The 12,825-nt window shown below is 34.9% G+C and overlaps 1 protein-coding gene across 5 annotated transcripts in view; it reads left to right on the top strand.

The window, feature by feature from the left end:
- IBTK (inhibitor of Bruton tyrosine kinase) overlaps positions 1-12,825 on the top strand; it is a 98,014-nt gene that overhangs the window by 75,427 nt on the left and 9,762 nt on the right. For all 5 annotated transcript variants that reach the window (XR_005022210.1, XM_036872025.1, XM_036872026.1 and 2 more), the window contains exon 26: positions 8,896-9,045. Coding sequence is in view for 4 of the 5 variants with exons in the window: in XM_036872025.1 (XP_036727920.1) it covers positions 8,896-9,045 (150 nt within the window). In the remaining variant the exon portion in view is untranslated. The remainder of the gene's footprint in view (positions 1-8,895; positions 9,046-12,825) is intronic.

Genomic DNA, 12,825 nt, shown 5'->3' on the forward strand with positions numbered 1-12,825 from the left:
CTCTAAGTCTGCTTCTGGTTGTGGTAAGGAGTTTTACTTAGTTTGTTCACACATTCACTCACCTTGTGTCGGTGTTAAATATGAAAGATAACTGGTTTTTGCATTACAATGAAGTTTTTACCAGTTGACTTTTAAATCTAATGTGAAAATGCCAAGTGTACATGGGAGTTGGTCACTTTTCATTTTCCTTTATTTTACTTGGAGAAATAATACAACATTTCTCACCAGTCATCTTGAGTGGAAGAATGCACAATCTTTGTGGCCTGGCTTGATGTATGAATGTAAATTCTCCAAATTCCATTTAGAGCTAACCTATAAATTATAAACTAATTTCAATTATTTAAATTTTTAGAGCTAGAAATCTTATTCATTAAAGCAAAAATTTCACGGCTGCTTTAGTTGAGGAACAAAATCTTGATTAATTTTTTATGTGGCTACAGATGCTTCTTCATTAAGTTTCTCTGGCTGCTAAAATGGGAAAGAGCCAGAACCTTTGAGTTAGGAAAGTAAAATCGTTGGAAATCAGACACTGTTTCAAAGTATGGCATGATCAGTGGAAAGACTAACAGAACTCATTTAAAAAAGTCTGCGTAAGACATTTTATAGGTAACCACTGTGCATGGTTAATGAACATGTGAGTTTAAGATATCTTGTAAGCATTGTTACCTGTATTTATTCTTAAGGAGATGTTATCATAAGTAGCCATTAAAGAAATAAAAATTTTTAGTGCGTATATTATTTACCACATCTAGGAGTTCCCAAATTACCACTAAGATGAATCTGACACCGTGTGATTCTTACACAGATCATTGTGAAGTTTCTGTATTTAGAGACATGAATTACTTACAAAAGACATTCAGCGGATTTTTTTGGCAGAGGATTCGCCAGCAGTGTTCCCTAATGACTAATGAGACACTGTACTTTCCACCATAGTTACGTTGTTTGCCAGTAGAAACCTTCATGTATGTGTTTTCGGGAGCAGAAAGGAGTTGGTAAAGAAACGGAGAGTGGTTCTTTGTATTCAGGTTTTCAGTGTTCTGCATGTGTATGTGCTTTGGAGAAAATTTTGTGGTAAAGTCAGGTAAGTTCCTTTTGAAGAAATATCTTTCACGTGAATACTTCAGTAGGTCATGTTGCTGATAAATCTGTAAAGAACATTTCCCTTCTATGATTTAAGATTTTACATAGGGTAAATGATTTTTAAATGTGGAGTAGTAGTAGTAGAGAGTATAGTGATCTTAATATAGATCTTATAGTGATCTCCTGGGTTCTGGAGTGAGCCTTGCTTGAGCTTGAAATTGTGAATCTGTTACCTGGTAGCAGTGTGAATTCAGATAAGTTATTTAATCTTTCTCTGTCAGATCAGTTATTTAATCTTTTTCTGTCTCCTTGTTCATAAATAGGGCTAAACACAGTACCTATTTCACAGGGGTATTGTGAAGAGTACACTGAGTTAAACACATTTAGGCTAGCACCTTCAGTGTTGTATAATCAAATGTATAAATGTTCAGCATTATTACATACTAAATAAATTGTAACTTAATCTGTAGTATGTTCACATGATTGATTTCTTTAACATGTATTAAGTTATTGGTTAGTTTTTTTCCTTAGAAAAATTATATGTGAGGTAGTTTGTATTGATTTAATTATTGAGTAGATAAAAATTTGGTAAAAGTTTTTAGCCGATTTTGTTATGAATAGATGCTTAGCTCATATGCTAACAAAACAGTGTGAATCACCATTATGTTCCTCCCATCTGTGTCATCTTTGGCTTTTTACAAGGAGTATTGTTTTCATTTCTTATTGAAGCCAGTGATAGACTAGATGGCCAGGCATGAGTTTTGTGATCATTAAGAACTGGGTTTGGATCCCAGTTCTGCCTTATCTCTGGTCATCTTAGGATCATTCAGATCCCTCAACTTTGGTTGTACTCTTCTTTTAAACTTAGGTAGTGATGAAAATACTTACCTTTAAGGATTGTTATCGTAAGGGTTAAATGAGATGATGCATGTAAAAGTGTTTTGGTGGTTAGGTCAGAATCAGGTACAGATGAGTTATTCAGACAAGATACAGGATTTTAGAAGGCCTTGCTAATTTTTTATGGGGAACCCCAAATAGTTTATGAATTTAATCTGGGCGTGGATTTTATGGTTTCTTCAAAGTATGAATTTAACTTTTTGGGGAATTAACTGGTTAGCATTTGTGTTCACTTTGTTTTCTGAGTAAATAAAATAGAAGAAATTAATATTAGACTAGGAAATTGCTTATGTTGTTATTCATAATTTTGACTTATTAAGGATTTCTGAAAATGATGCTAAGGTTACAGTGTAGTTCTAGTATACAAAATAATAGCTAAAGGTTACATTTCTGAATCAGTTTTTCTAAGTTAGACTTTAGGAAGGAAAGATGATATGCCTATGAACTGACTATATTTCTTCATGTCAGAATTTCTGTGTTCTCATTGTCTTCTTTTTCTCTTAAAATAAGTTAGTTTTGTTAAATGCTGTGAAAATTGTGGATAGTAACAGACTTAACATAGCATTTCTATGTATCAGGTACTGTTTAAGTAAGTATTTTACCATAAGTTAACATTGATCCTCATAACAACCATTATAAGGAAGGAGATGGTGTCAGTATCTCCATGTTACTGATGAGGAAACTGAAGCTCAGAGGTTAGTATCTCCCCAAGGTCAAAGCTGGTATGTGACAGAGCCAAGATTTGAACCTACAACAGTTAGCCGCAGAGCCTGTGTGCCTGACCCTGACTACTACCCTGCAAATCCTTTTTACATTTTTGATTGCAGTAAAACATTGATTGTTGAATAAAAAGATTCTAATACCATAGCAATCTGAGCATGAAATCTTTGGAAGCTAAATTAATCTGTAAAGGTGATTTTTAATTTGTATACTGTTTTTTGGTAGATATTCTAAAGTGCATTCCACTCAACTAATTCTCAAAGTACTACACCTATACTGGGTGTGATTAGTTTTGTGTATTTTTGATTATTTAGATCAACTTAATTTTTATTTCCTCTATGTTCTCCATGTAAAATTAGATTTAAATTTTAAATTAATTTTTTTTTGAAAGTGTATTTATTCCTTATTTTAGTACAGGAAACAAACCTATTTAATATAGCAACACGAAAACTATGTATTACATGAAACAGATTCCCTATTGAATAAGCACATTTAATATATTCACTGGAAGTTTGTTCAGAAAACAATTATAAATCTATTAATTGAATTTTCCTTTAAATATTTTCAATTTCTATGACCATCTGAGCTGCACACTGCTTGCTGCACTGTGATCTAACATTGTTAGTTTTATCAGCTTTTTTTTTTTTTAATCAGTCATTAATTTTATACACATCAGTGTATACATGTCAATCCCAATCGCCCAATTCAGCACACCACCATCCCCACCCCACCACGGTTTTCCCCCCTTGGTGTCCATACGTTTGTTCTCTACATCTGTGTCTCAACTTCTGCCCTGCAAACTGGTTCATCTGTACCATATTTCCGGGTTCCACATACATGCGTTAATATACGATATTTGTTTTTCTCTTTCTGACTTACCTCACTCTGTATGACAGTCTCTAGATCCAGCCATGTCTCAACAAATGACTCAATTTCGTTCCTTTTTATGGCTGAGTAATATTCCATTGTATATATGTACCACAACTTCTTTATCCATTCGTCTGTTGATGGGCATTTAGGTTGCTTCCATGACCTGGCTATTGTAAATAGTGCTGCAATGAACATTGGGGTGCATGTATCTTTTTGAATTATGGTTTTCTCTGGGTATATGCCCAGTAGTGGGATTGCTGGGTCATATGGTAATTCTATTTTTAGTTTTTTAAGGAACCTCCATACTGTTCTCCATAGTGTCTGTATCAATTTATATTTCCACCAACAGTGCAAGAGCGTTCCCTTTTCTCCACACCCTCTCCAGCATTTATTGTTTGTAGATTTTCTGATGATGCCCATTCTAACTGGTGTGAGGTGATACCTCATTTAGTTTTGATTTGCATTTCTCTAATAATTAGTGATGTTGAGCATCTTTTCATGTGCTTCGTGGCCATCTGTATGTCTTCTTTGGAGAAATGTCTATTTAGGTCTTCTGCCTATTTTTGGATTGGGTTGTTTGTTTCTTTAATATTGAGCTGAATGAGCTGTTTATATATTTTGGAGATTAATCCTTTGTCCGTTGATTCGTTTGCAAATATTTTCTCCCATTTTGAGGGTTGTCTTTTCGTCTTGTTTATGGTTTCCTTTGCTGTGCAAAAGCTTTGAAGTTTCATTAGGTCCAATTTGTTTATTTTTGTTTTTATTTCCATTACTCTAGGAGGTGGATCAAAAAAGATCTTGCTGTGATTTATGTCAAAGAGTGTTCTTCCTATGTTTTCCTCTAAGAGTTTTATAGTGTCCGGTAGGAGTGCAGTTATCTTAAGTGTAGGTTGTTGTATTTTCACAAACAGAACACATCTTGTGCAACCAGCACTCAAATCAAGAAGTAACACTACCAGCATCTCAGAAGTCCCCTCCCCCAATCCACCATCCTGACTTCTACTTCCATAGAGTAATCTCTCCCTTTTTAATACACACACACACACAGAATCATCATTGTTTCTAGCTTCTTTTGCTCATTATATTTATGAAATTCATTCATATTTTGATGAGTACTGTCTAATATTCCATTGTGTAAATATATCACAATTTATTTTACTCATTCAGTTCTTGCTGGCATTTTAGTAGCTTTGTTGTTTTACTGTTGTTAGGGTTAGTGCTGCTGTAGATATTCTAGTTCACATCTTTGTTGAACATATTTGCATTCTGTTGGGTATATAACTAGGAATAAAATTACCGGGTTGTAGGATATGCATATGTTCATTTTTAGTAGATACCATTAAACACTCTCACTAGTGGTATGTGAGTTGACCTTTTTCCACTTCCTTTCCATAAAAAATTGTTTTAGTCATTCAGAAGGAGTGCAGTAGATTTCATTGTGTATTCCGTTTTTTTGAAATAACTTTACCGAGGTATAACTTACATACAGTAAAATGCACTAATTTCAAGTGTATAGTGGGAGTTTTGACAGATGTATCACCTGTGTAATCACCACTCCAATTAAGAAAAGTATTTCCACCATCCCACTACCTTTTCTCAACCAACCCCCACCCTCTACCCATGCCCCTGGCTACCACTGATGAAATTTCTATCAATCACTATAGCTTAGTTTTTGCTTTTCTGGAACTTCTTATAAATGGCATGTAAGTACAGTATGCTCTCTCTTGTGTCTGGCTTCCTTCATTCAACATAAAGGTTTGGAGCTTCATCCATGTTGTTGCAGGTATCAATAATCTCTTCCTTTCTTATGGTTGAGAAATACCGAGTTTATTTTTATGAAAAAATTTATGTACAAGTCTTATGTTATTATTTCTCTTGAGTAAATGCTTAGGATTGGAATTGCTGGTTCGTATGTTAAGTGAATGTTTGACTTCCTAGGAAAAGTACCAAACAGTTTTCCAAAATGGTCATGCCATTGGACATTCCTACTAGTAGTGTGTAAGAGTTCCCATTATTCCACATCCTTTCCAACACTTCGTATATTTAATCTTTTTAATTTTAGGTCTTCTAGTAGGTGTGGTTTATTTTGTATTTCTTGGGGGCTTATTGGCTATTTTCATATCTCTGAAATGTCTTTTCAGATCTTTTGCCTTTTATTGGGCTATTTTGTTAATCTAGAATTCTGAGAATCTATATTCTGGAAATAAGGACGTTTTTGGATATGTTTTGTGGATATTATCTCCCAGTCTGTATTTTGGTTTTTCATTTCATAATAACATTGTCTTTGGAGGAGCAGAAGTTTTTAATTTTGGTAAAACCCATTACATCCATTTTTTTTTGTTTTCATTAAAAGTTAGGGCTTTTTATGTCTTTGACTACTCTGTTACAAAAATTTTTTGTTTTGATCTAGATGTTTCCTAAATTTAGCTTTTGTGATTGGGTTTGTGATTTTCTTTTTATATGTGGGTAAGGTAGAGATCAAGGTTTTTGTGTATTCATTTTTTTCTCATACAGATATCTAGTTGTTCCAGCACAATTTGTTGAAAAGATTGTTCTTGCTCCATTTTATTACTTGGCACTTTTGCTGGAAGTCAGTTGACCATGATGTGTGTGTGGGTCTAATTCTGGACTCTACTCAGTTCCGTTTGACCTATATGTATGTGCTTTTGATGATAGCTTTTGTAAGTGTTGAAATCAGATAGTATAATTTCTCTGATTTTGTTTTTTATTCAAAATTATTTTTTCTATTTTTAGTTTTGACCATGTTTAAATAAATCTTACATTTGGCTTGTCAAAAAAAAAAAAAGCCTACTGGGATTTCTTGGGTGTTGCTTTGAATCTGTAGATGAATTGAAGAGTATTGACAGGTTATCAGTATTGGGTCATTGAGTCCCCTAAGAATGAACATGGTATCCTTTAGATTCTCTTTAAAATCTCTCAGGAGTCTTTTATAGTTTTAAGTATATGTATCATGTCCATCCATGTTTTGTTAATTGTATCCCTAAGTATTTAATTTTTTTGATGCATCCATTGACTGGATCATATAACTTTTCTGTAGGATTTTTCTCCTTTATCCTGTTAATGTGATGAATTATATTGATTGATTTTTTTTTTGAGTGTTAGAACAACCTTGCATTAAATAAAGCCCAATTGGTCATTGTTTATTACCTTTTTAGTAAATTGCTGAGCATTATCATCATCCCAGAAAATTTTCTTCAAAAAGTTCTCTTTTTATCTTTGCCCCCCTCTCACACCAGTGTCAACCATCGTTGTGGTTTTTCTTTTTTGACTGTAGTTGAGTTTTGCCTGTTCTAGAAGTTTATGTAATTAGAATGAAACATAATATACTTTTGTGTCTGGTTTCTTTCACTCAGCATGTTTCTCAGATTTATTTGGATTATGTATACCAATAGTTCATTCCTTTTTATTACTCAGTAGTATTCCAAGGTATGAATATACCACAATTTGTGTTTACTCCTGTCTATGGACACCTGGACTCTTTCCAGTTTTTGGCTCTTAAGAATAAAGCTACTCTGACCATTCTTGTTTAGTGCTTTTTGTAGACATATATTTTAACTTCTCTTGGGTAAACACTAGGGAGTAGAATTGCTGGATTTTACAGAAAATGCATGTTTACTTTTTTAAAAAAACTGCCAGATCTTTTCCACAGCATTTGTATCATTTTATCCTCCCAGCAAAATTTATGAGACTGTTGGCTGTTTCACATCCTTGCCAGCATTTGGTATTGCCAATTAATTTTACCTGTTTGGGTGGGCATGTAGTGGTTTCTCCTTGTGGTTTTAATTTGTGTTTCCCTGATGAGTAATGAGCACACTTTTTCACGTGCTTATTGACCAATTAACATCTCTTCCTCTGTGAAGTGTCTATTCAGAGCCTTTCTGCATGCTTTTTGAAATTGCCTTGTCTTTTTTTTTTTTGGCTGCATTTGGTCTTCATTGCTGTGCATGGTTCTTTCTCTAGTTATGGTGAGCAGGGGCTACTCTTTGTTGCAGTGCGTGGGCTTCTCATTGCAGTGGCTTCTGTTGTTGTGGAGCACAGCCTCTAGGTGCGTGGGCTTCAGTAGTTGCAGCACACAGGCTCAGTAGTTGCAGCACACCTTCCCTAGAGCACGCGGGCTTCAGTAGTTGTGGTGCGTGGGCTCAGTAGTTGCGGCATGCGGGCTCTAGTGCGCACAGGCTTAAGTGTTGTGGCGAGCAGGCTCAGAGTTGTGGCTCGCAGGCTCTAGAGTGCAGGCTCAGTAGTTGTGGCGCACGGGCTTAGTTGCTCTGAGGCACGTGGGATCTGCCCAGACCAGGACTTGAACCCATGTCCCCTGCATTGGCAGGTGGATTCTTAACCACTGCACCACCAGGGAAGTCCTTAGGATTTCTTTTTAGAGTCTGGGTAGAAGTCCTTTGCCATATGTATGTTTTACAAATATTTTCTCTGTTTTCTTAACGATATGCTTTCTTAACGATATCTTCTGATGAACAGAAGTTTTTAATTTTGGTTAAGTCTAATTTATCATTTCTTGATTTGATGGTTATTGCTGTTTATGTCCTAAGAAACCTTTGCTTACCACAGAGTTAGTTATGAAGATAGTCTTCTGTTTTCTTCCAGGATATTTAGCTTTTATGTTAGTTCTATAATTCATCTTGAAATAATTTTGGGGTATGGTGTGAAATAAAGGTCAAGGTTTTTTTTCCTTCTATAAACCATTTGTTTATTGTAGAAAACATTCTTCCCACTGGGTTGCTTGGGCAGTTCTGTTATTGAAAGTAAAATGACTATCTACATGAGGGTCTATTACTGGGTTCTCTGATCTGTTCCATTGATCAGTTAATCCTTAATACCACACTGTCTTGATTACTGTAACTTGTTTTATCTTCTTCCAGTTTTGTATCTCTCTTTTTTACGATGACTTTGGCTAATCTAGGTTTTTGTATTTCCATATAAATTATAGAATCACTTTGTTAATTTCTACAATAAAAAACTGGTGGGATTAATTCAATTTTTAAAAGAGGTATAGGTCTATACAGATTTTCTTATTAATTTATTCTGACCATATTTATTTTTTGTTGTTACCTGAGGCATAGTTATAATAGCTGTTTTTACTTCACCATCTGGGTTATCACCAGTGTTGGTCTCCATTGATTGTTTTTTCCACACAGTTTTGATTAGTCTACAATTGACAGCAAGAATCCAACATCACATTGAAAACTGTAATTATATCATTGTAAAATTTTTGGTATATATTCTCTCCATTATCCCCTTGTCACTTCCAGCAAAAATGAGTGTTTTTACATGATCTCTATTGTTTTTTTACAGGGCATCTTCTCTACATTCAGTTTCATCCAAGTCATTCCGGGATTTCTTACTAGAAGAAAAAAAATCTATTACTGGCCAAAGCTCCGGAGATCATGTCAAAAAAGTTTGTTTTAAAGGAATTGAAAGTTCCCAGGCTGCAAAAGTTGTAAGGTAATAATCATTTTCCTACCTTAAAATGTGCTATGGTGGTTCTATATCCTGAAATAATCTTTAAAAATTTATGAGGTAGATTTTTATACATTCTTTTACATTCAAAATTAATGTATTTTTTTAAAAGATATATTTCGGTATAATTGGCTTGCAGTAAATTGTATATATTTAAAGTATACGATTTGAAGTTTGGCATATGTATACCCTCGTGCAACCATCATCACCAGCTATTCAAGTCAGTGCATACTCAGAAGTTTCTTCATGCCCCTCTGTAGTCCTTCCTTCTCCGTCCTGTCTCCTTGCAGCTACTAATCTGTTTCTGTTACTATAGACTAGCTCTGATATTCTATAGTTTTATATCAGTAGAATCATTTAGCATGTGCTTTTATAAAAATCTTTTACTTAGCATACATTTTGAGATTCATCCAAGTTGTTATGTGTATCAGGAGTTCATTCCATTTTATTGCTGAGTAGTATATTTCTTTGTTTGGCTATGAACCCACCTGTTTATTTGTATCTGTTGAGCGACTTGGGTATTTTCAGCTTTTTCTCTAGCTATTTTTGACACTGATTTTAAAATACATTGGAGTTTAACAAAGATGTTTCATATTATAAATGCCTACATGAACCATGAAAATCTAAACATAGTTTCACCATGATCTGTAAATTCTCTTAATTATTATTCAAAAGGGAACCAAACATTCTTGGGGCATCAGATAGTTTTTTCTTCCAACATTGGCCTATGTTTCAAGTTGGTTAACTAAATGGAGTTTTTTTTTTCTTATTTCTGCTAATATGACATCTCCCAAATAATATACTCCCTAGAGTGTTTTAGGGAGTGTTTAATTACAAAAATGTGATTAAAAATGTTAGTTGTGACCAGATTAATAATTTTGTTTTTCATAATGATAATTTTTCACTGTCAAACCTCTTTTTTTCCCTCCCTAAACCCTTTTTTAAAATCAAATCTCATGTCCAATTATTTTATCAAACACGTAATATAAACTTCTCTGATTGATTGAAGTGAGGAGAGGGGTCTGGGAATCAAACTAGTTTAACCTCACCTTACCTACCTGTCCTGTAAGCAGCTCCTGAGGAACTGTCAGAGTCTTCCAAGAACATTGGAAACTGCTGGTTTAGATGAACTGTTTAAACATAGTTTTTTTGATTTTGTGACTGGCTTTCCTATGTACATTTACAACCAAAGTTCTTGAGCCACTTACTTACAGTACAGAAAATGAGAGAGAGATTAACCTGAAGAAGTCATCTGGTCTATCTCCCTAACTTTTCAAATACTTTTTAGCAGTGTAATGCTATTTTAAAATAAAAATCTTAAGTGGAACCCTAACATACAAAACAGATAGATAAACCATTTTACATAATGTTTACTTACGATGAAGTGAGAATATTAAGGCTCTTTTGATAGGCTCATAAATACAAATTGGGTGCAATGTAAGATGCTGTCTTAATGTTGACAGATATTTATTAGCTGCTCTCTATCAGACATTACACTAGGTACTAGTTACAGTGGTGAACTGTAACATAGCCCCTGCTCATGTAGAACTTAGTCCAAAAGAGAAGAGCAACCTTATTATAGAAATGATTAATTAAAAGAGTACAAGGCATTATGAAGAGGAAGTTTATCAGCCTCAACATTCAATCTGTTTCTCATTTTGTCTTGTCTAGTATTTATTTCAATTAGGATTTTCTTAATAATGATGAAAACAAATCAACTCCTTGGCATTCCATGTCCAAACTACATTTGAGTGCTACTTGTACACATACACACACTTATACATATATATTTCATAAATGTAGCATTACATATGTATACACATCTCATGAGGTTTTTCTATTCAGAAAGATTTTTAATTAGAAAAAAAATTTTTTAATTGGTTGTTTATCATTCTCTGTAATGACCCTACATCTATTATATTTTTAAAAAAATGAATAGTCTTCTGATAGAAGAAAAAACGTAAGTTATATGGTAAGTTATATGAGTGTTGTCCTGTAGACCATGCTTTTAAATAGAAAGACATAACTTCTTTATTTTTCCTACTTTATTTTTCCTACTTCAAGACACACAAATCTGCCTCTATTTGTATTCATCTTATCTTCCTTTCTTGTTTTACAGTAGAAGAGTTATCCTTCCCATCTAAGGCTAGGATTTATACCTGTACCTTGTATCTTAACCCCTTCCCACTTCTGAGGGCTTCAACTATTAATTATCCCTCTCTTTTTCTTACGGATGTTCAGTGTTTTCCTTTTAAGTAGATTTTTTCCCGTCTGGTTTTGAATATGCGCAGGTCTCTCACATGTGGAATGGGTGGGGTCATCAATCCCTCACTCATCCCCCACACGTTTTCTAGCAGTTGTCCTGTTGTTACCAATTCCCTGTTTCCTTCACAGCCAGATTTCTCAAAAGAGCTGTCAGCACCCGCTCACTTCTCAATCCATTCTGGCTTCCACTCCCATTACTAAACTGAAACAGTTCAGGCTAATAAGTTCAGCAGTGACCTCCATATTGCCAACGACTCGTCGTACTTGAAGTTCACTTACAGGCCGACTTCTCATTTCACTTACATTCTTTCTATGCTGATATTTCCTGAGCTCCTATGTTGAGTTATCAGCTGTACCCTAAAGACTCAAAGTTAAACTGCCTGTCCACCACTGCCATCTGAGCTTCACACTTCATTCTCCGTCTGCCTCCTTCTTGGTATCGCCATCCTATTTGGATGTTCAGAAATACCTTCAACTTTATGTCCAAAACCAAACTTAATGTTTTCCTCATAGCCTTATCATAAAACCAAAATCAAACAAAAACACAGACAAAACATAAAACCAGCCTATTCTTCTTGATTTCTCTTCCTCGGTAAATGTCATTTGCAAGTCTTTGACGTGTCCATCTTCTTCAGCAATTTCCATTCTTTCAGCAGGACATCACAGTTTTCTTAAATATTTCTCAGATCTTGTATTAAACCTCATCTCCACTGCCATTACCCTCATTCAGACTACTGTGATCTTTCACCTGGGCCATCTGAGTCAGCCTCCTAACTGGTCTTGCCATAGCCTTTCTTTCTTCTCTACAATATATTGAGCTAGTGTGTGTGGTGGTTTTTCTTTTTTTAATGCAAATCTTAACCTTGTAGGATAAAAGCTAGAGTTCTTATATGGCCTTCAAGGCCCACATAGTCTAGCTCCTGCCAGCCTCTTTAGCTTTATCTTTTAATATCTCTGTATTTTAGCCACCTTGGCCTTCTCTTAGTTTCTCAAATACCAGTTACTTCTTCCCACTTACTTACCCTTTGAATAGTTGACGCTCCTCCAATCTCTGTTCAGTCATATTTGAAGAAGCCTGACTTGTCTTATTCTCTTACTGGGTCAGTTTCCTGTTACATGTCTTCATAGCGCTTCTCACTCATCACACTTACCACAGGGTAGTCCCCCCTTGTCTGCGGTTTCCTTTCCGTGGTTCTGGTTACCCGTTGTCAACTGTAGTCTGAAAATATTAAATGGAAAATTCCAGAAATAATTTTTAAGTTTTAAATTGTACGCTGTCTTGAGTAGTGCGATGAAATCTCTCGCCATCCTGCTCCATCTTACCTGGGACGTGAATCATCCCTTTGTCCAGCGTATCCTGCCCGTTAGTCACTTAATAGCCATCTGAGTTATCAGATCGATTGTCAGGGTACGACAGCGCTTGTTCAGGTAACCTTTATTTTACTTAATAATGGCCCCAAAGCACAAGAGTAGTGACGCTGACAATTCAGATATGCCAAA

This window comes from Balaenoptera musculus, chromosome 12 (genome assembly GCF_009873245.2).
Source record: "Balaenoptera musculus isolate JJ_BM4_2016_0621 chromosome 12, mBalMus1.pri.v3, whole genome shotgun sequence".
Lineage (NCBI taxonomy): Eukaryota > Metazoa > Chordata > Mammalia > Artiodactyla > Balaenopteridae > Balaenoptera > Balaenoptera musculus.